A 22875-nucleotide genomic window follows, 5' to 3' on the forward strand; every position below is an offset into this window, starting at 1 on the left:
GGAAGTTGTCTTCCCAGGCTTTGAGAACTATGGCTGTGGCTGCTTCACCTTGGCTGCAGGAGCTGAAGGCTCCAGCAGAAGCCCTGATAAGGAGCCGTGAGTGCATGTGTGTTCTGTGTGTTCAGTAGCTACTTTCTGAGAGCTTCGTCTTGACTTTGGGATTGGCCTCTGCTGTTTTCACCCAGTGAGGAGAGTTCATTGCCCTCCTCATCTGATGGACTGCCTGCCTACAGGGTGGGTGGGCACATGGGGCAGTCTCTCAGCCTGCCTTCTTCCCGTCCTCCTGTCAGCCTGCAGAACCTAGGTATTCCCAGGTACCGTGAGGAGGGCAGAGACCCTTGCTGTGACTGTAGGAAGAGTCCTCCCACCCTGTGCACACACTGCATATGCCCTGCAGACAAGGAAGCATGGGGCCACATGAGGGCTCTGCATGGCACCTGACCCTTGGTGGGACCAAGCCTAAGTTGGCGCCCCTTCTTAAGGACACTCGGTTAATAACAAACTAGAATGCACTTCCAAGATGAGTTGGCCCTGAAGCTTGCACCCCAACACCATCTCTGTGGGGCCCTGACTCCCACGAATTCTGTGGGTCAGCCCTCCCAGCAAGCACCATGCAAGACTGCTGGGCAGCAAGAAGGCACCGGGACAGGGGCCAGAGTACCCAGGAGCGGAGCCCTGCCTTCTAGGACCCCTGCAGATAGGACCAGTGGAGCTGCATGAGGAACTCTCTGGAGCACTGAAGACATTGTGTCTTCCGGTCACCAACCACAGCAGTGCTCGGGCACATCACCTGTCATGCTTCCTTCGGGTGTTAGAGTTCACAGCCGATGCCTGGAGACCATGCTCCACCACCCTGGTATCTGTCTAGATTAGCCTCATGTTTCGACTAAGATTTTTAAGGAGACTGTGAAAATAGAAGGTGCCTGTCTTGTGGAAGGACATTGGCCCTTGTCCCCTTGGGAATGTTCTTTGGTGGGGAAAGGGGAACTCAGGTACTTCTGTGTTCCCAGACAAGACAAGATCACTTGAATCTTTATGGCTTAATACTCAAGTTTTTAGGTTCAATCATGGAAACTTGAAATTCTGCTAATCTCAGAATGGTCACAGTCATTTGACTGGTTGTGCCTGTTTTGCCCATTTGGCTATGCGTGGGGTGGGGGAAGGGTAGACCCAGGCTCGGAAGCTGTCACGAGTCCTCAGTGTTGAGATTTTCCTCCAGCTGGATGACGGCTTCGAGAGCTGCTGTGCATCAGTGGCCACAGACATAACAGTCAATTCCTGCCCAGATGTTCTTATTTGAGGAATGAGGTAGAAAGTAGGAGCAGTGGTTTGCAGCTGGGTTAGATGTGAAGAAATGTCCCCACTTAGGGATAGAAATTTGGAGTCTTGAGCTAAAATGTTTTATCTGTGTTTTTATTACCTATTGTAAAATATTTTCTGGAAGCTGGGGTTTGACACACAAAGTGTTAGCTATTGACAAAGAATAATTGGAAAGGCTGCGTTTGGGTGAAGGCTTTTCCCTCCAGTATTCCCTAATGAGAACACTTGCTCTGACTTTGATTTCTGTTGGCATGGGGCTGAGACAAACCATTTCCCAGGCCAGGACAAATTGCTCAGACTTTGGCAGGGCACTGCATGGTCAGACTTGGCTCAGCTCTGCAGGTGGAGGGTTCTGGTTTCCTTTGGAAGGAATTGCTTCTCCTTGGGATGTGGAGATCACATGCATGTTCCTGAGAAGCAGTGATTGCAAACTCTTGAGGCTCTTAGTGAAGGAGCGATTATCCCCCTTTATCCCTGCTGATGGGCAGTATGTCAAAGGCAAGTGAGGTGAATGTTCAGCTCTGTTCCCTCTGCACAGATTGCTGTTTTTGAGCAAGGTGATTCACTGGTCTCCAGGATGAGGCTTGAGCAGAACTGAAACCACATGGAAGTGTCCCACTTGCCTCAGGACTATCTCCATGAAGGTGAACATGGCTTGCTGTGTTCCCAAAGCTTCAGGTCATGTTTGGACTTGTACTGATGACCCTTGTTCTCCTGAAGCCATAATTCTGAGGGTCAAGGTGCCCATGTAGCCAGAAGCACTGCTGACCTGGAAGTAATTACTGTAGGTCAGTAGAGCAACTGTGGCACAGAGTTGATGAGATCACTGCTGTGGGGGTGCCATGTGCATGGGTCCACCTTGTACAGTGAAGGAGACTGCTTGTGAAAATGTCAAGGCATGAAATTAAAAAGCAAGGTGTGGTGTGGCCTCCAGACTTTTGCTTGGGCTAAGCATGGTGCGGTCATTGTGGTCAGATGCCAGGCTTGAGCTCCCCTCATCTGGCCACAGCCCGTGTAGTCACGGGGAGGAGAGGCTGGGGGTGCCCAGTGGTGCACACTGGAGGTGGCCGGCATGGAGACCAGAACAAAAGGCCATGGAAAGTAGCCTTATTCTTCTCTTCAGCCAGAAACCTAAAGAGGAGTGGGCCAGGCGGCTGCTCTTGGCAATGCCACTGTGCAGGAGCTGTAATTGGTGCTGTTTCCATGCATGGACTGCAGGTGGGCTGCCTTGGCCGAGCCCTGGAGCTATGATTCCAGGTGTTAGAGTCCTCAGTTTCAGCCACAGCTGGTGCACTGCTGTGTCTCCACCCTGGGGAGCAGCAGGGTGTTCTTATGTGGTATATCTACAGATGACTGAGAAACTGCCCTAATTTCATCTCAGAGCATCACACCCTGAACCAGGGATATTGGCTTTAAGCTTATAGCGGTGCTTTCTGCTTAACAGGTGGCCAGGTTTTCCTGTAGGTTGGGACCTAACTGAATAGATGAGTGAACTTTGCGAGTGAACTTGACTAGTGAATGGTATTTCAGCATCCCTCAAACAACAGAGCAATGAGAGTGTTGGTTCTGTGACTTCCTTGTGCCTCATCCTACAGTCAGTTGTATGATACTGAGTTTCTTGGTGTTTGTTTGTCTGTTTTATTTTTCATAAGTGACCGAAGAAGGCATGTCCTGAAGCATTCCGGTTGCTCAGATGTCCTCAGTATAACCACAAGTTAGCTGTGACTTCCAGGAAGAAGTTGGCTTAGAGAAAGGCATAGTTTGCAGTAACTTGAATCCCTGAGGGTAGAGGGTGAGGAGGGACAATTTGGGAGTCCTTGTCATCCAAGGGGAGTCCTCAACCTGTAGGAAAGGAGTCTCTGTCCTGTGGGTGTCCTTATCTGTGAGTGTCTTCCTGGATACTTTTGTCTGTCTGTCTGTCCTTCCTCTCTGTGGGGTCTGCAGTCTGAAAACATGTGCAGGAGAGGAACTGCAAGTAAATTGCGTGGTATCTAGCCTCTGGTCAGGAGAGGCTAGTAGAGTTCTTTTTCTTCCAAACCTCGCTCCTCACTCTTGAGTGGAAGGGAGTTCTGGGTGTCGTGAGCCAGTGTGTTCTCCTATTTAGACTTTCAGGAGGAAGGGTATGGTGTCAGTGGACTCCGTGCATGTAGTGGAAGAGGACCCCCGTGCAAGGACCCCCATGTGAACTCTGGGGTAAGGGTGGGAGCCCAGGACTTCCTGGGGAACCTGAGGCTCAGCCTGGCTCCTGCTCTGCTCTGCATTCTGCCCAAGTGCAGGGCAACATGAAAAGCCAGGGACAGCCATAGCGCCCCTGTAGGCAGGGCCTAGGCTCCAGGCTCAGTGGAAGGTGCGTGGGTTAGCCCCGTGCTTTTTGGAGGGGAGTCTGTGGGGTACAGGTGCAGGGAATAGAGCAAGACCAAGATGGATTCTCCAAGGGGCTAAAAGAGAGGGCTTCCTTGGAAAATCTGAACAGGTATTTGATGGGACCCTGGAACACAACCAATTTATATGAAATTCCTGAATCTGTCATTTAAAACAAACATTCCACCACTATTTCCTGCTGCCTGTGTACTGCAAGTTCCAGATCTGTGACTTTGACTGGACTTGAACTTCTAAGCCTGATGCATGCTCCCCTGTGCGACAGAGGCTGCCCACCATGGACCTCTGTCCTTGCTCCTGTGCAGGGATCCTGGCTCTCTGTGCACCCAGGGCTGCTAATCCCATGCAGGGAGCAGGGCAAGAGGAGGAGAACTGAGTGACCAGTGGCTCTACATTGTGACTAATCCTGGGGGCAGCAGGTGGAGGGTCAGCCTACACAGCTGTCATGTTGTGGGCTGAACCAAGACCACCCAGGATAAGGGGCAGGGGCAGAGTGAACCCACCGGGATGGGCAGAAGGACTGAAGATGGGTTCCCTGTGTTACCGTTTCTTTCCACTGATGTTTCCACAAGTGTACATTTTCTGCCTGTGTGTGGTTGGCGACCCTTGTTTATGCACCTGTCTCCCCTGACCCCCAGGGTACAGAGTGCCCATCGAGGGTTGTTGGGAGAGCCATTAGTGGCAGGTGTACAGAAGGCCAGTACCAGGGGTAGGATAGCAGAGGGCCAGAGGCCAGGCTCCTTTCCCCATCAGTGAGGTCTGAGGGCTCCAAGAATTCCTGGGTTGCTGTGTCCCCTCCCCATTCCTGCCCTTTGTCGAGACCCTTGTTCTCAGAATTCATGGGTTATAGCCATGCAGTCCTTGAGGTCATCCCAGTACACTGTAGAAGTTGGGTGCTTGTACCCAGTGGCAGGCCTGGCAGGGCAGAGGTGCCCGGTCCAGAGACAGTGCTCAGATTTGAGCAGAGTGGGGAGTATGTCACCCACAGATCCTACACCTCATCAGCCAGACACTTGCTTGGCCGACCACCTGTCTTCTCCCAGCTGGGCCTGAGCTGATGTCCTAGCAGATTGGCTGCTTCAAGGAAGAACAGTGTTTCTTAGGCCGGATTCTCTTGTTAGAGGGCCATAACTTAGAGCTCAGCGAGATCACCGTGTGGTCCTGGGCTTGACTTCAGGTAGATGGTTGGATGGAACCTATGGCCCAGACTGCTCAGTGGCTGAGAAATGGCGCTGACAGCCCCCTCTCTTTCCCTCCTTCCTTCCTGCCTTTCTTCTCCTTTTCTTTCTTTTTGAACTAAGGGAAAAATCCAAACAACTAAACATTGAGGAGCCCTTTGGCTGCTGACCCTGAGAAAATGTGCTGTAACTTTGAAAATCTTGTTTTGCTTAAACTTGCTTTTGTTATCCTTCCTTTGGGCAATTTTAGCCCTGCCAGATTTTGAGTTGGTAGCTTCATCTATGATAGAATTGCAGGAGTCATACATAGCCTTTACATGTTTCTTCACATAGGGGTTTAACTCTTTCTTGGGAAATCCAGAATCAAAAGGATTTTTTGCTAAGCTGTGTAATTAGAAATGCCCCTTGGGTTCCTTCTAGAGCAGTTACACTGAGGTCCTTGTGCTTCTTCAGTGCTGGCTTGTGGAGAAGATTCATCTTCAGGTGCTGAGTGACAGTGGTCTTGCTCAGGGAGAAAACCCAGAAGACCTCCAGTACCCTGATCAGTTGACCATGGTGGGGGTAGAGGTTAGCACTTGAGATTTAAAAAAAACAAACAAACTGTTTTTGTGGTTATACAGATCAGATCCTTTACTGTGGAATATTTTAAAAATATAGGAAATGAAAAATTCCTGACAATTCTATGACTTTGACTGTCAAGTGATTGTTTTAGTTCTTGTCCTCCAAACTTACTCTTGAAAACTGTTTTTGGTCTTTTACTTTTCACATCAGGAAATTTTAAACATAGATGCAGAAAGGCCACATCTGCCCCTCATACCACTTGCCCTGTGCGTGCACCACCCTCTGAAGCCAGTGCAGGCGTCCTATCGCTTTATCTGTGTTTCCATGTGTCTCTCTTAAAGGTGAGAACTCATTTTAAGAAACTAATAATACCAGTATGTCATCTGGTAACAAATATAAAATGATCTCTTTGTGTGTATCAGCAAGTCAGTATTAGGATTCCCTGGTCCATAATTTTCTTGGCAGTTGTTGTACCAGGTTCCACATGGGACCCTTTGTCTGGCAGCAAATACCTCGGATCTGGACATTTTGCTTTCTTCTTCCATGTAGAAGATGTAGGGAACACTTTCGTCTCCTATCTGGGTTTCATGGATGGCCTCTAAGGTGTGATTTGGCTCTTTGGTCCATGTGTAATCTGTTTATCCCTCAAATTGCCATGGCCTCAGGATCTCTAGAGTTTGGATTTTTTGTTTGGCCAAGTGATATTCACATCATTTGGTGATGTCGGTGGGGTTTTAAGGACTTTGTTTTAACCGGGTGCCAGGTCCACACAGGTGGGCTTATGCAGTGGATCAGGCACCTAGGGGTGGAGCTGCCCTGGTGAGCATAGTGGCCCAACCCTGACCCTCCTTGGGAGGCTTAACTATGAGGTTGGTGGGTGAGGAGTCGTGGATGGGCTCCACTGTGACCTCATTAGAAGTTTGCTGTTGCCGAAATGACCTGGGCTTTGAGTTCTGGTGCAGGTAATGCCTGTTACAGTTTTTCTTCCTGTGGTTTACTTGCTTCTGGGCCCCTTAGGCATCCTGTGCTAGTAGAAATGCGAAAAGCAAAGCTCAGAAACACCTATAAAGTAAAACGTTATCTCAGGAGGCTGTCTTATCCCAAAGTCTTTTTGAATTCTGAGATGAGGCCTGTGTGTGGTTCTGACTCAGGAAGTGGGGCCAGGTAGGAGACCCTGTTGTGTGTCCCTGCACAGCCATGGCCAGGTAGAGAGGCGCCCTCATGGCTTTGCAGGTGCTCAAGGGAGCAGAGCTGGGAAATGCTGACCCAGTGTAGATAGGAGCTGGGGACATGGAGACCTTTGGGCTCTGGCACTGGACTACAGCGTGTAGGTGGCTTCCACACTGTGAACTGTGCACCTGCATCATCCTCCACACTTTTCCTGTGACAGGGAACATAGCCTTTCTCGTGGGAAGTGGGTCTCAGTGCTATGAGCAGTGATTCAGACAGTGAGAGCTGGGGCTCCTCCTGCCACACACCCACAGACAGTGGAAGGTATGACTGGCTCACCCGGAGCTGGCTGTTCTCCTTCTCACCCCACACCCAGCACAGAAGTGCATTAAATGCCAGAGCCCGAAGCTTCTGGTACTCATGGAATTAAGGAACAATCTTTACCAAAATTTCCATGCTCATATTCAGGAAGAGTCCGAGATCTGCTCAAAGGTGTATATTTGGAGTAGGGTTTGAGCTTCTGTACGGCTCACCTCCCAGGGCTGATGTCCAGGGAGGGACAGTGTCTGGTTCTTCCTATGGCCACTGGGGCCCTGATGATGTTCACTTCCAGGTCTGCACATGTATTGTCTTATTGTCTTGTGTGTTACATCATTCGTTCCATAAAGTTTACAAGACCCATACTCTGTCCATCAAGGGACTGGACTTTATAAGCAACTGTTCTAAACAGGGCCTGAGAATGGTGACTGACACTTATGCATCTGACAATATTGATGACAGTGGGTGTCACCCCACAGTGGCCATCCATAGCCTCTGGACAGCTGGCCTCTGTGGACAGGGACGTGGGCCTCAGGTGTGCACCAACTGGCCTGGGGTCTCACTGTGTTTTTAGTAAGACATAGGAACGATACCAGTTGGATGCTTAGAAGCCTAGATAGTTCCAGAATCTTCACTACTAGTGGATGAGCAGTATTTATTTTATTTATATTTGTTATTCATACACTGTGTGTTATCTTTAGTTTTGCCCATATATTTAAGCAGTGTCTGAAGACGGGAACATTTCCCGGGAAGAGCATTGGCCAAGTTCCCACAGATCAGGACTTGTGCTGGGACAAGTTAGCAGAGGGCTGTGTTACTTCCTACCACCTTGAGGGAACACAGGGCTAACGCGTCAGGCACCCTAACACACGTGCATCCTTTGACTGTGCACCTGCGCTAAGGAAGGGTCAGGGAGCTGTCCCAGTTTAATGATGTGCTATTCATATCAATGCCATTTATAATAGGAAGCGCTACAAGCAATATGCCCTAATGCTCAAATATGCTCTTTCTGTACAAGAACAGAGCCAGCATTCAGGAAACTGAGGCAGAAGGATTGTCATGAGTTAAAGGCTAGTCTGGGCTTTATTGTGAGACCTTCCTTTAAGAAAAAAAGAAGAACAAAACAAAACCCAAAGCCAGGTACCAAGCTATACATTTTGTTTTGTGAAGGTATATCCCTTTTTATATAGAAATATTTAGGTATCTTTACCCAGGTGTTGGAATGACACTTTGGGTGAGGGTGTAAGTTAAATGATAAGTGGATGACTTCACATGGCTTCCATTTGTGCCAACCTGGTTGACCTTAGGGACATGTGCAGCCTCCTGAATTCTTGGTTGCATTGAGTGTGACTTTTAAAAAGATGAAATTATGTAGAGATGAGCTTAAAGTTGGAAGTCAGGATGCATTCTGAGTACAGGTCCTCGATCAGTGAACTCCAGCTGTTCGGGTTGGGGCTGTTCAGGGAAGTCTTCTGGTGGCAGCAGAAGCTGCCCCTCTTTGCTGCCTGGAACCCACAGAGGGAAGCAGGTGGGGGTAGAAGGGTTGCTCCACTCAACTCCACTCCTCTCCAGTCACGGTCCTTTTCTTTGATCTAAGAAGCAGGTTTATATTTTTTATGGAGCTGCCAAATTCATATTGAAAATTTCCAACCAAAACCAGCTATCTTAATTTTCTATATTATAATGTTTATTTCATAAACCATTATTACTGTGAGCTGTACATGTTGCAAATCTGTAAGTGATTCAGAGGGTTTAGACTCTCACCTTCAGGAAAGATGGTCACCTCTGTGAGAGTGTGAGGTGCTGGACTTTCCCGCTTTCCCTCTTTGCTGCCTGTCTTTTCCCTCTGTGTGTGTGTTGTCTGCCTCTCTCTGTCTCTTTGCCTGTCTCTGCTTCTGACAGATGTCAGCCCTTGGGCAGTGGATGTCTTTGTATGTTCAGTGGCCCCCATGCCTGTACCCTTTCCACTGGTCAGGGCACTGGGGTGATCAGAGGAATCCTCCAGTGCAGAGGAGCTCTCAATTTTCTGGCTCTGCCTCCTGCAGTAGGAGCCGGGCCCCTCACCTTGCTGGGCTACTCTTTCCACCCCAGCGGTCACAGTTGGCCTCAGCTTTCTGTAGAGTGGCCTTCCCCAGGACACTGTCCTCCCTCCTGGCCGAGCCTTCTGCTTAGCCACTCTTCCTTCCGCCTGGCAGCACTGCCGGAAACTGGGCGTGCGATGAGATAACCTACACAGGAAATGGCCCTGACAGCCGCAGCTGAGAAACTGCTCAGCGCAGAACAGTACATCCCAACAGCCACACGGCCCCGTTGCTGTTCAGTGCTACTCTGAAGACCAACCATGCCCAACCTGTGCTGGGGGCTTTCTTTTTCTGGCCAGACACAGATTCTTATCACAGCTTGTACCCAGTGTGTGTGGGTCAGACATGGGGATTTTGTGCTGGGCTTCTAGGTCACTTTGCACCTGGTCAGGATAGAGTCAGTGATTGCTCCAGGCACATGGGCCATGAGCAGTTCTGTTTGTCCTTCTCCTGGTTCTGGGCAGAAGTCATCAGTAAATCAGTGGTTTCAGGGAAATTGCTCCAGAGCCCCAGAACATCTGGCCATAGAAGAGGCCACCAAGATACAACTCCCAGGAGGGCCCTCCTGCAGGACACAAGGCCGTGACTTGTCCCCTAGCTGGCACCTGCAGGCTGTCTCTCCAGGCCTCTTCCTGGTTCTCAGTAGGGGTTCAATCAGCATTTTAAGATTCTGGCTGAGGCCACTGAGATACTAGGCTCGTGGGCTCTGCCCATGGTGAGAAGTCTTGCTCGCTTGACTTGTGCCTCTGATTTTAAGAAGCTTTTCAGTCAGGACCCAATCTTGTGAGGAAGTTTAGATAATTTACAGAAACTTTTCATGAAGGAAGGAAAACATTTTGATCGAGGTGTGAAGCACTGCAAGCTGTGACCCCACATGGTGATAAAGTGGCCACAGACTCTACACTGCTCAGGTCACTCAAGTCAGAATGCCACCCCACTGATGGGTGCTAGGGATGTAAGGTGGAAGGTGGCCTGCTAGTTGTGTCCTGAGGCATGTGCTGGGCTCAGTGGTCTAAGAGTGTGTCCACCAGCCTGGGCCTTAATGGTTCTGTCTTCCTTTGCAGCCCATCTCTGCCCGCTCTTGACTGGCAGCTGCCGTCCCACTCTGGCCCCTATGAGCTGCGGATTGAGGTACAGCCCAAATCCCACCACAGAGCTCACTACGAGACAGAGGGCAGCCGGGGGGCCGTGAAGGCGTCAGCTGGAGGACACCCCATCGTGCAGGTATGGGGACCACTGGATCTGAGGCTCATGTGAGTGTCGGTGCTTCCTACCCAGCAGCAACTGCAGAGCAATAGCTTGTGTGGCTTCCCCACCCTCCCTAGTGCAGTCATCTTCTGATCATGCAGCTAAGTGTTACGCACAGTGTGAAGTTCCAGTTTTCTCCTCTGTGCAAGTGCTTCTTGATGTACAAGAGTTAAGTCCTGATGAACCCACTGAAAATTCCCCTCTGGTCTTGGGGACCATGCTGCCCTTACTGCCCTTGCCCAGCATCATGAGAAGGGAGCGTACCCCTTACTGTTATTCCAGGAGCAAAATTCAAAGTGTAGTTCTTCTGAATGCATATCTGTGATGGATTGCTTTCATACCATTGTAAAACTAGAAGATTGTAAAGTGAATTTCATAACTCAGGAGCCAACTGTGAAATCTCGAGTGGGGAGATCCTATGGCTCTTATCCTTACAGATCATCCATAACTGTTTTAAAGCTTTGCCCAGGGCAGATGTGTTTCCACCTATGCCCTTGAGGACGTGGATGTACTGGGTGGATAATTTTTACGACTGCATTCTTTTCGTGGAGCGGGAGTTCTCCAGATGTGCCCTTACCACCTGCCTCACCTCACCTCATGTGGGTATTTGGTAGAAATGCAGGTGCCAGGTATAGGGCTCACTCTGGGTATGGTTTGGAGGCCTGTGCTCCCAGCCCTTGGGGCAGGTGGTGTCCAAGGTGATGAGGTGGAGGGTTCCCAGGGAGAGGTGTTGAGCTAAGACACAGACATACCTGTGCTAGAATCCCTTGCTGGGAACCCGGATCTCCCAGTGGTGGCTCTGGGTACATTTCCCTGCCTGATTAACATGTCAGGTAGGGTACAAGTTCATTTGCTATGGAGCTAGAACCTTTGTCAGCAATGGTTTGGAGATGCATTGGTGACTGTGAGGGCCCAGAATGTCCACCAACCCATTTCTGTCCCATTGCTACTGGGACATCCATATGGAATCCCGATCAGTGATGCAGCCACTCCCCTTTGTCATGCCTATCATTGTAGGAGTTATACCGACCCGCACATGTCACTTTACAGCAGCCACAGAGAGGCCTTCTTGCCCTCTGGCCAGGTCTCCAGCCAGAAAGTGTTATAGAGAGCCCTTTCCCCAGTGCCTTCAACATCACCAACCTGGTGCCAACCCTACTATTTAGGGAACGATGCGGGCCGGGAGGGGTGCTCAGCAGGGCACCCTATATTTTTATTTTATTCCATTTAGGTAAATAAAAAGCTTGTGAGGGCAGGAGGCCATGTAGACAAATGGCTGTTTGCCAACGCAGCAATCAGCTACATGGAATTAGCCAGGCAAGGTGCAGAAATGAAGCACTTTAGCAGTGCTTGCGGATGATATTAAGGTGATATTTGTGGCCTGTGTGCTTGACGCCAATTAATACCTACTTTGTTAGCTGCTTGATGTGAGAAAATGCAGGAGACACATCAGCGCACAGCAGCCAGTTTGACATTTTAAGTTTCCGCCTTCCCAGGTGGAAAAAGGTCAGATAATGCCTGCATTTAGTTGCACTAAATAACTACAGGTATTTACCTCCTCTTTTTTGCTATGGTTTTCACTGAATGAAAGTGCATTACTGCTGAATGGAAAAGATATTAAAAGGAGAGGAAAGAAGTCTGTTAAAGAAGGACGCATGAAAATAAGCAATAAAGAAATAATGGCTGAACACCCCCCATTTATTGTAAATTATATCGGCAAGGGGTGCTAGATCCGGGGCTGAGCGGTGTCAACACCAAACCTTCAGCATGAAAGGCAGAGCACTGGACTCCGGTCTGTGCCTCTGTAGCATTTGATGGTCGGAAGAAGCTTGGCTGTGTTTTGGAGGATACGGTGGAGGTGAGTATGGATTGTCCTTGAGTTTTAGCAGACTGGTTTCCACCATCAGCCAGTAGCCTCAGTGACTGCAGTCAAGCGCCTGTGATGCTCCAGCAAAACCACGGTGTAGCCCAAGGCTGGGGAATTGGTTCCATTGCTGTTGTCCTCTGCTTTGGGCACAGGGCATGACATTCCTCTATCAGTACAGACAGTGTTGAGGAAATTGACATTCTAAAGGAATTGTAGTTGAAATAGTCATTTAAGAAGTCTCTAATACGTATGCTCAAGATTGTTTTAAGTCAAATGACACATGCTGGTAGAGGGGACAAGGTGAGACAGATGGGTGTTTCAATAGAGCAGTCGACTACCGCCTCTTCCTCGTAGTTACAGCAGTCCCTGAACAGAAAAGAATACCAGGACCTGTCATCGTTTCTCATGGGGAGAAAGTAGTAACTTAAAGAGTTTTCTGAGGTGTCCCTGCTGCGTGAACTCACGTCTATGCCGGTGTGAGGTAGGCAACTAAAAAGAGGGGGTTTTGGGGTTTTGTTTTCTTTTTCGGTTGGTGGACCACAAATTGGATAAAAATAGAATTTTCACATAATTATAAAACATACGAAAATAGAAAACTCTCTCAGTTGCTACGAAAGCTCGGTAACCACAAGGTTCTGTTCTGTGCTGTTGAGTTATTTTGGCACATCCTTTGACACCAGCTGCCCTGATGCCCAACCCTCCTCTTGCTTCCAGAGGTGAGTTCGTGACACGGTGGCCCTGGGTGAGACCACAGCTTGGCCAACACATTGAGGGCACAGCTGGCCCCCATGGGCTGTCTGATGGTCAGTGAACACTGTTGCAGTCTTAGGTGTTCAGAGCCACTTTCTTCTCGGAGCCCCTCACATGTTCAGAGGTGCTACCCTCTCTAGTATACGCAGGGATCCATTTCCCTCTATGCTTCACAAAGATTGTCTGTAAAATCAAACCTTGCGATCTGTAGCAGTGATTGCCCTAGCAGTGCCGCAAAGGAAGATGGGAGAAAAAGAGAGGGAAGACCGACGCCTGCCTCTGATGCTGTGGGTAGATGCAGGTGAGGCAGCCCCTCAGCACCCACTGCCCTGTCTGCTGCAAGAAGCAAGGAGGAATACACAACAGCCCCATCTGGGTGGAGTCCAAGGTTACAGGCTCTCACGTTAGGGATGGGTGTTAGAGTTTGGCCCAGCCTCCTTGTGTAGAGGGGCTTGCCCCAGGCCGTGGCTGGCCAGTGGTGGGTGGAGCATTTGAGACCGCTTACCTCCGTTTGCCATTTGCCGGTGTGTTTGGGGTTCTGCTCCTAGGGTCATCACTCTTCACCAGGGATAGGGTTCCTTCTGCCCTTCCATGAATTCATCTTTCTCATGCTGGAGAATAACTGAAGTGGTCTCTGGGTCCTGCTGACTATTAAGCCATTTCTGAGCTGCTGACTACCACCTTTGTAGCCATAGAATTGCAAACGCTACACCAGTAGGGAAGCTGACCATACCTGGGCAGGAGAAGGTGAGGCGCTGGGCTCATCCAGCACGTGTCAGTCTGGCCTGGCTGTTCGTGGGGCGAGTTTGAGGCCAGCTCTGCAGCCCTGGGTGGACCCAGCGGCCATGGTGCTAGCTCCCCTCACCTCTGATGACACTTGTCTTGCAGGGGTCACCAGAGGCAGTAGCTCCTGAGACTGCCTCCAGAGCTTGCAATGGCCTACTTCATTATTATGTCCAAACCAGTGGGAAAGGGATGATGGAGCCATTGGAACTTGGACACTTAACTTTCCTCAGGGAACAAGTGCTTTGACCTGCCCATCATAAAGGAGAAGTCTGGCTGGGACTTGCACTGTCCCCTTATAGGGTCCCCCTTGGTGAAATGTCAGGTCCCTCTTGCAGACCCCCTCCTGGGCTTGGTCCCTGTGGACAGTCCTCTGGATCTATCCCAGTCTGGTTGGTAGTACTGTGGGCCACTGCTGATAGGAGGAGACCAAATTCTCCTGACCTAGATGGGGCCGTGTCCACGTTGTCCTGAAGCTTGTCCTGGAATTGTAGTGGCAGCCTCCCTTGCTTCCTCTCTGACCTGCCCCAGTGTGGCTCACCTTGTGTCAGCATGTGGAGCTCTGCAGGGATGGAGTCTGATCTCTGACCCTAGTAGGGTCACAGGATTCAGCTCTGCTTACCTATCACCAAAACAGCTTGCCTGATAACATCGCCCATCGAGCAGGAGGCTGACTCTACGTGAATAATTAATAGACCACTGAAATGTGAAACACCCGAACCTGGTCAATTCCTGAACAGCATTTTAGGTTTGCAGTTTGTTACCCATCTGTTAGGATAGTGACCAGCATGAAAGATTTTGAATCAAAGAGCCGTGGGCATCGGCCAGGCAGGGGCTGTGGGCAGGTGACCCTGGGGCTTGCCCCGCCATGAGGGTGCTTGGTCACAGGCAGCAAGGTGGGCCACCAAGGATCAGGAGGACCTGAAGGGAACGGGTTGGGGAGGGAGGCTGGACAGAAGGTCTTGCTTGTGCCCACTGATCCTGGAGATTCTCCTTCAATCTCTTGGATTTTAGGTCAATTTTGCCACCATAGGTACATGACAAATACCTCTTCCATCATACAAGTTTGGCAGCTGAAGACCAATGAATGGGCGCCCACCAGGAAATGACTCATCTTCTCAGATTGGTGTTCAAGTTGGGTCTGTCGTGAAACGTTTCATTCTAGATAGTGTCTTTCCCCAAGTCTTAGAGAAGGCTTTAGAGAGTGTTAACTGCTAGGAGAAACAGGATCCTGAAGGGTGTCTGCATCCCGAGAACAAACAGCACCTCCTATTGTCTTAGCAGCCTGCTCTGTCCCACACAGGCGCACTCCCTGTCTCCTGTGTCCCCGCCTCTAGAGAGTGCTGCGAGGTGGGCTGTGTATCTGGGGAGCCAGGGTCTCACAGAAGCCAGGGAGGTAGTTACCACTGGAACAGATTCTCTGCAGACCCTGTAAGGAGCTGGATGTGAGGGTGGGCCTACTCCAGGCAGGGGGTTTCTGGGGCGAGATGCCATGTGGTGGAGGTTTAAGTACAGCGCTAACCCCAGCCGGACTCTGAGTTGGCCTGCTGCTGCCAACCGCAGCCGACCTGCTCATAGTGTGGATTAATTTTTCATGTATCAGCCTCGGCACCTGGACAGCGGCCCTCTCCTCTTTCAAGATATTTCAGGGCAAACGCTGCCTCCCTCTCTGTCCACCAGGTGCACAAAGCAGAGCTTTTCTTGACCTCACAAACACCGTCTTTCCCCTCTTCCTGGCATCTCAGGGCAGTGTTTCCAGTGCTGCTCTGAAGATCAGATTCAGAAGTGCTGTGAGTTAGCCTCAGCCACCCCTGAAATACATGATCAGCTTTATGACCATGAGAATCATCTGTCCAGAGTAGAGCCAGAGTGCTCTGTCCTGAGTGGTAAGAGGGGACACCACAATACCAGGAAGACGTTAGTGGGCCACTTTGCCTTGTTGGCATGAGCGGGTAGAGTTGGCCCAGCCACTATCATTCATGGCAATACTTCAACAAAATAGGTGGAACTTCGTTGAGATGGTTGATGAGGGCTGAAGGCACATGGTCTCAGGTTCACAGTTGGATTTCTGAACACAATACAGAGCTTTTTTGTCTGTCAGAGCCATGGAAGGTCCCTGCAGCAATACCTTAGCAGAATGATAAAAAGGAGTCTGAGGTCCCTGTGGCACTTATACCCACCCAGGCAGAGCCGTGGAGACTAAGGTCTCCAAGGCAGTATGCCCATCAGGACTGACTCCAAACAGAGTTGCAAGTGGGGACCCATACAGCGTTTTACAGCCCTCTAGGCCTTGTCACCACCTCCCAGATCCTCTGATTCAGGAGCTTTGAGAAGATTTTAGTGATAGCTCAACTCGGACACAGAACTTGGTCATGGCTTTTTAGAATGATGCTGCACACACATTATTTCAGTTTTCCCAAATGTTCTTTGAGGGCAGAGCTCGGCCGAAGTTTGCAGTGGAGGGTGTGTACACACATAAGCCTGCCTGGGTATGCTGGGTCCCAGCCCTCCGACACTCCTGTTTGGTGTAGGTGGGGCGGGGACAGTATGGCTAGAGACCAGATGACAACCAACACCCTTAGTTAGAATAACAGTGGGGACTAGCTGTCCTGCAGCACAGGCTTCCTGTGTCTTGTGCTGCAGGACCCCTGGGCAGCACATGGCCCGCATTCCGCACATGGCAACGGCGCTGATATGAAGAAGATACAAAATATGGATGTGGCGCTGTTATGTGTTTAGAGCATCTCCTTCTTTGAGGAGGTGCTGGAATAGAGGGTACTGTCTTTCTGACTCTGTTGCATGACTGTTCCCTCCTGCTGTGCTCAGGCTGACCACAGGAGTTGAGGTTGTGACACCCGACATCTCCCCGGCCTGGCCCACTGGCCTGGCCATGGCTCTCATCCCCTCCTGGGAGAACACTTGGCCCTGTATGTGCACAGAGGTATTTTTCTCTGCTATTCCTTGGCTGGGTGGGTGGACTCCCTCAGCAGCATCCTCCAGCCAGGTAGAGGAGAGCCAGATAGTGGGTCTGTGTCCCCATAGTGTGATGTAAAGTATCTATGGTGGCCCCCATGGGGCTAACTCCCCCTGTACCTTGTTCTTGCCCCAGCTTGGCCATCTTTGGAGGTACTAGGCATTAGGTCCAATTCCAAAGTTCAGGCTGTCATCCATCTTCTCTGGGCATTTGAGATGGGGCCACCGGCCTCTGCTCTCTGCATAGATCACAAGTAAATCTGCCAGACAGTATGCCACCATATCTCAGAGGCCGTGTCCTGAGGGAAGAGGGGGTTCCGTCAGCAGATACAGGGAGGGCAGCAGCTGCAGGCTGGCTTTTGTGGGCCAGGGGGTTGGGAGCCAGGTACAGAGGCCATTACTGGGGGCTGACCTCGCTTCTCAGAGATCTTGGGTTTGCCTGTGTCTCGCTAGGTGTCACTGTGGTGTGCTAGGGACAGTGCCACTTGGCGCTGGGTAGGAAAGCCCTTTGTGGAGCCGGGTGCTCCTGAGAGCCTCTGCTTTAGGTGTGAGGGAGACACTGGCCTGGAGGGGTCATTCCAGAGCGGGTGTGTGTGTGCTGGGATGGAGAGGTGGGTGCATCCCACGTTGCTGGGCCTGTCCCAGTTGTTTTCTGGTTCTCCTTGATGTGTCTCCCAGAGATGGGCCAAGGAGGCCCACTGTGGGGTCTGAGTGGGGAATGCCACGAGCCTAGAGACCTGTCACACGGCAGCTGAGTTTGGGGCCTTTAAGGGTGTAAGGGAGTGCTGCTTGGCACTGGACTGTGAGACCCTGTATGCAGGTTTCTGAGAAGTGTAGCCTCTTCTCTGTCAGCGTGCTCTAGGCTCTGGCTCATCTGTAGTGTCTCCTACTTGTGTTTAATGTCCCTAAACAGGTCCTCAGGCCCACGAGGCTCTTTTGTAAGTTATTTTTTCCTCTGCAGAAAGTCAGGGCTTCTCGGCATGTTTTTAATTAGAAATGCTAAATGTAGTGTTTCCGGGCAGAACCTTCCTCAATCAAAAGTTAGTGCAGTTTGCCCTCCCTGGATGCTGCCACATGTGTCTTCGTCCACTGCATCCCGTGAGGCACTGGTGGAGGAGCCCCATGGGGTCCTGCCCCACCTGTTGCTCTGCCATAGAGCCTGTGCCTATCTTTGGTGCCTCGTGTCCAGGCTTAGGTGGGAAGAGACAGAAGCCTGCTGCCTACAGGCCCCTTGAGTGCAGCCTGCCTCCCTGGCCACCCCAAGTTTTCCTGAGGGTCCTGATCCTCTCTTGAGGTTGTCATGGATTGGTGCTGCTGCCCCGGGGACTGTCCTGCCTGCATTGCATCAGCTCATCTCCTCTTGCTCCTTCCTCTAGCCCTGGGCCCTGGAGAATCAATCCCAGGCCACATCCCCTTTGTGCCGCATGTGCAGGTACAGAGGGATGTGGGACTTAGCAGATGGCCTTGGTAAAATGCCTCTAGTGTTTGTGTGGCATCACCTCTCAGGAGGGGTCTACCCGTCTCTACCCAGCAAGTGCTCAGTGAGGGAAACGACCTGTTTCCCCCCTGCTCCCTGGCTGAGTTGTGGGAAGGGGCCAGAAGTACAGCCATCCCTGGAGAAAACCAAAGAGCAGAGCTGGAAGGTGGGGGTCTAAAGAGACGGAACCTCAGATTATGGCCCCTCCTCAGAGTTGGAATGCACTCACGGCCTCACAGACTTGTCAGGACTGTGGCTTGCCACTGATCATGAAGAGCGACATGCTCGTGCTACGACCCAGACTTTCTGATTTTTATTCATGAGCTTCTTGTTTGTGTGGGTCTTGTCTTTGCTTGTACAACTCATGTCATGGAGTCTGCATCCAGTGCAAGTCTGAGGTCTCAACAGGACAAGGGCCTTAGTCCAAATGTCCTGTCTTCCTCTGACCATCAAGCTCCCAGCATCCAGTGATGCTGGTAATGAATGCATATCAGGGAAATGTGGGACTCGCTTTGCTGGGACCTGAAAGGAAAGTAAGTCTGGGCTTTCTTATTCTGGAGAGACATCACTGAATTAGCTGCCTGTGATGCCAGGCTACAGCAGTGAGCTTCCTGGAAAGGGCGAGGGAGCAGCAACTAAACTTTCATTCATAGGCTGAAAGCCTTGTTACCTAAAGCCAAGGCAGAACCATAAAGCTTGCCCTGTCCATTTTTGGGAGCTAAATAGCATGGCTTTTTCCTCAAAATCCCACATTGGCTTTTAAACTGCATCAGACCCTGGGAAGCACCAGGGGAGGGGTGCCAGGGAGGGAGTGGCCCTGCATGGCTGGTGACTCTGGCTCTAGACACCTTGGGAAAGCCAGAAAGGCACAGCTGAGCTTGAGTATTTTCCAACCAGAGTGTGTAGCTTTTCTGTCTGTACTTCATGTGCATCAGAGACTTGCTGCATATGGAATGAAATAAATGCATTTTTTTCTTTTCACTGGGGATCAATCTAGTGTCCCATGTATATGCTAGGCATGTGCTTTGCCACTGAGCTTTGTGACAACCTAGCCTCCAGAGAGATTTGAGTATATCAAATAATTGTTTATTAGAGCCTAGAAAAGTTTCAGACCTACTGTGAGGCAGTGACTGTACTCACGGGATACAGGGCTTCCTAGAGACACTCGTCAGGCTCCTGGTGCGCCGTGAACATTGCCTCTGTTCTGAGGCCCTGGGTGATCCTGTTTTTGAAACACAAAGACAAACTCTCTCTGGCCCTTGTTGGTAATTTTCTTCCTTTCTTGAGATATTTATACAGATAAACCCACTATGGCCCTCCTTTTATTTTTTATTTTCTACTTTCTTGGAAAGATAGAAACTCTATATATAAAAAGACCAGACCATGGTGGCACACACCTGTAATCCTAGCACTCTGGGATGCTGATGCAAGAAGAGTGCAAGTTTGGGCCTAATCTTGGCAACTTAGTGACTGTGAGACTCTATCTCAATCGGGGCTGGGGATTTAGCTCAGCAGCACAGCGCCTGCCTGGCAAGCACAAGGTCGTGAGTTCGATTCCTGGTACCAGAAAAAAAACCAAAAAACCAAAACCAAACCAAACCAAAACAAAACAAGTAAAAATTTCTTTAAAGGAATGGGGATACAACTCAATACAAAGTTTCTGGGTTCGATCCCCAGTACCCCCTATGGAAAGACCAGAAACACTAACAGTGAATCCTTTCTCCTGAAGGAGACTCGTGTAGCAGCTCATGGCCTTTCTGCTGTGTGTGGTGAGTCTACTGAGTGTGGCTTCAAGTCCCTGGTGGAAGGGACTGTGTGCCGCCTGGCTGCCCTGGGTCTGTTTGCAAACACAGATCTGCTTTTGTCTGTGTATGTAAACATGACAGAAATCATTGGTAAAATAAATCTGTTCCCAAGGAGGATCCTCAGATTTAAGTAACACTTCACAGAGCAAAACCAGCGTTGCTGTTGGCTCGTTACATACATTTACATGCACAAAACCAAATACGCTCATTCCCAAATGCATGCACATCCACACACATGCTGACTCTCCACCTAGACATGCATGCACACCAGTACATACATTCATACACTCATGCACATGTGTGCATAAAGTCAAATGCACACATCCCCAAGCACATGAACAGATACATGAATCACAAGGTCAGCTCCATGGCTACTGATGCCGCCCATGCTGGTGGTTCTGGTCCAGTTACCTGCTGCAGAGCAGAATACCTCAGTGTTACTTAGTAAAAGCTGTGGTGGTAGGAATGTCCTGCCTCCCTGCAGCTGAGAGCACCAGGGCTGTGGGGCAGAAAATGGGTCGGGCTGGCCCTTGTTGCTGCAGCAAGGGCTTTAGGGTAGGCTGTGGACTCCTAGCAGTATCCGCTGCATGTTCTGTCAGGAAGCCAGTCTACTGCAGCCCATGGAAGCTGGGGAATAGAGCTTCTGACAAGGAAAAACTTCTCCTCACCATGAGGAACTCTTCTCCTCTTGGGGTTACTTGGGGCTGAAAACACAATCTGAGAGAATGTGGATACCACAGCAATAATCCAGTGGGAGGAAATTTGGGTCAGAAAAAGTGAAACAAGCCCTGGCTTTGATCCCCAGCACATTAAATCAAGCAATTAATAAACAAGTAAATTTAACAATTGTGAAACCAGTTCACAAACTGGGTTTTCCCTCCCTGCTTGCTTTTTGGGGATATTATGAAATACAAGTGTTACTTCCGGGTCTTAAATTTATAATTTCCCTTTAATGTGATCACTACAAAGGTGCAGTGTGTCTTGAAGGAAGAATGTCACATGAGGGTGTCCTTGGCTTACCTCCTATATAACCCACTCAAAATGACTAGTTGAAAGGCAGTCGATTTCCAGCAATTAGCAGCTCTTTGTAAATCCAGTGTCTTCCTCTGCTGTGGTAGGAGCTTGGGTTGAGCTCTAGCCCTGAATAAATTGTCCTCCTTTGTTCTGTTCACTTGTCATCCCACTGTGTAAGTGCTGAGGTAAGCAGCGGAGCTAAAAACAAACATTTTAATGCAAGGAAACTCATGGCCCTTACACCTTGCAAACAGAATAATGCATTTTGTTTAGTTGAGGTGGAAGCAGAGAGGTCATTGTCATGACAGGTAACTTCATAAACTCTATTCTGACAGACACTGTTACGTGCCAGAGGCAGAAGGCCCATGCCAGCAATGTGTAAAGTAGTTCAAATTTCTTTCCTTAAAATGAACTTCATGTTTTAAATAATAGATGTTTATCTCCCAGGTTAAACCTTAAATATTCTCATTTTCACTGAAATGGCGTTTTTCTAAAGAATAAAATTATACCCAAAATTCACTGTCTTCCCTGGCCATCAGAGAACTGCCACAGCAGGGGCCCTAGGGAGTCTTGAATTGTCACTTTATAATCATCTGACCTCAGCGAGGCTGGGCTAGAGCCCTTAGGCTGCTCTAGGCCCTGCCCATTTGAGAGCATTGGCCAAAGACCCATTTACATATTCCTGTGTTAAATTTCATGAAATGGAATACTAAATGACAAAATTTACCTCTGACTCTCTGCTTTTCTTTACATTTCCCATTGTATAGCCATCTTTTGTCCCATAGAATAATAGTTTCATAGTAAGTTCATTAAGTAGGTGAAGGACTGCCATCTTACTCCTTGGGAGTTGAACAGACTGGATGGGGTGGTCCTGGTCTCTCATCTCAGCTGGACACTCACTGCAGAGACTCATGTTTTCATACAAAAAGGATCTGTTATTCTAAAGGGAAAGGCATTTTGTTCCTGTAGAGTTAGGCAGTGCTAGGAACAACCGCTCTGAACCGTGCGGTAGAGGCCGACTTTCTACATGGATGGGCCTCTGCATGAGACTGTAGCATCTGTGTTCAGCTGGTTTCTTGGTTACTTTCTTCATCCCTGAGACACAGTACCCCATGCCCACAACTTAAAGGAGGAGAGATTTATTTTGACTCATGCTTGCAGCCCAGGGTCAGCTCCAAAGCAGGACTGCATGGCAGATGGGCATGGTGGCCAGGAAGCAGAGAGAGTGAATGGAGGGGCCAGGGAGAGAAGCAAACCAGACCCCACCTTCTAACAGCAAGTCAGCTATATGCCCCCACGATGCAGCCACCTTCTGACACACAAGATTTGGGGCTAACTTCAGATATGGCCAGGCACATAGGGATAGAGGTGTGGGTAGGACACCCTACTTTCTCACTGTACCTTGTGCTGACTGAAGCTTTCTACCTGGGCACCCGGGGCTCCTCCAGGGAGACCAGGGATTCAGCAGGCATCCTCTGCAAGTTTATCCTTACACATGTACGTCAGGAGGAACACTCAACTTGTAATGAAAGAATCAGTTTGAAGTGATCAGTCCATGGGTGCTGTGACCATGTCATACACAAAGGTACATACGTCTTCCTGCAAGAACTCATCCAGAGCAGAGCCGGTGTTCCAGAGCACATGCAGAGAGTGTCTGAGGACCACTAGGAACTGACATTATTTCTGTGTCCACCTGTTACACAGACCCATCCTACAAAAAACCCATCCTCTTTCCTTGTGAAGCCTACAAGTGATGTTCAGAGCCCCCATTGGCCACTCTGCTGCCTGTGACAAGCACTGGCTTTAAGCATTAATCAGAGCTGCCAGGCACACTGCCTAGAGACACGCTACAGCACCCCACACAGTGTCTGGAGATGGCCGGGTGGAAGATTCACGCGGGCCTCAGCAGCCAGTACAGCTTCTCAGACACACATTGTGGCCTCTGTGGGGT

The 22875-nt window shown here is 49.8% G+C and overlaps 1 protein-coding gene across 7 annotated transcripts in view; it reads left to right on the forward strand.

The window, feature by feature from the left end:
• The window catches only part of Nfatc1 (nuclear factor of activated T-cells, cytoplasmic, calcineurin-dependent 1), a 115956-nt gene that overhangs the window by 19623 nt on the left and 73458 nt on the right, over window positions 1–22875 (forward strand). For all 7 annotated transcript variants that reach the window (XM_005373108.2, XM_013511612.1, XM_005373109.2 and 4 more), the window contains exon 3: window positions 10072–10231. In XM_005373108.2, the coding sequence (XP_005373165.1) occupies window positions 10072–10231 (160 nt within the window). The remainder of the gene's footprint in view (window positions 1–10071; window positions 10232–22875) is intronic.

This window comes from Chinchilla lanigera, unplaced genomic scaffold (assembly GCF_000276665.1).
Source record: "Chinchilla lanigera isolate Chin_1 unplaced genomic scaffold, ChiLan1.0 scaffold00001, whole genome shotgun sequence".
NCBI classification, from domain to species: domain Eukaryota; kingdom Metazoa; phylum Chordata; class Mammalia; order Rodentia; family Chinchillidae; genus Chinchilla; species Chinchilla lanigera.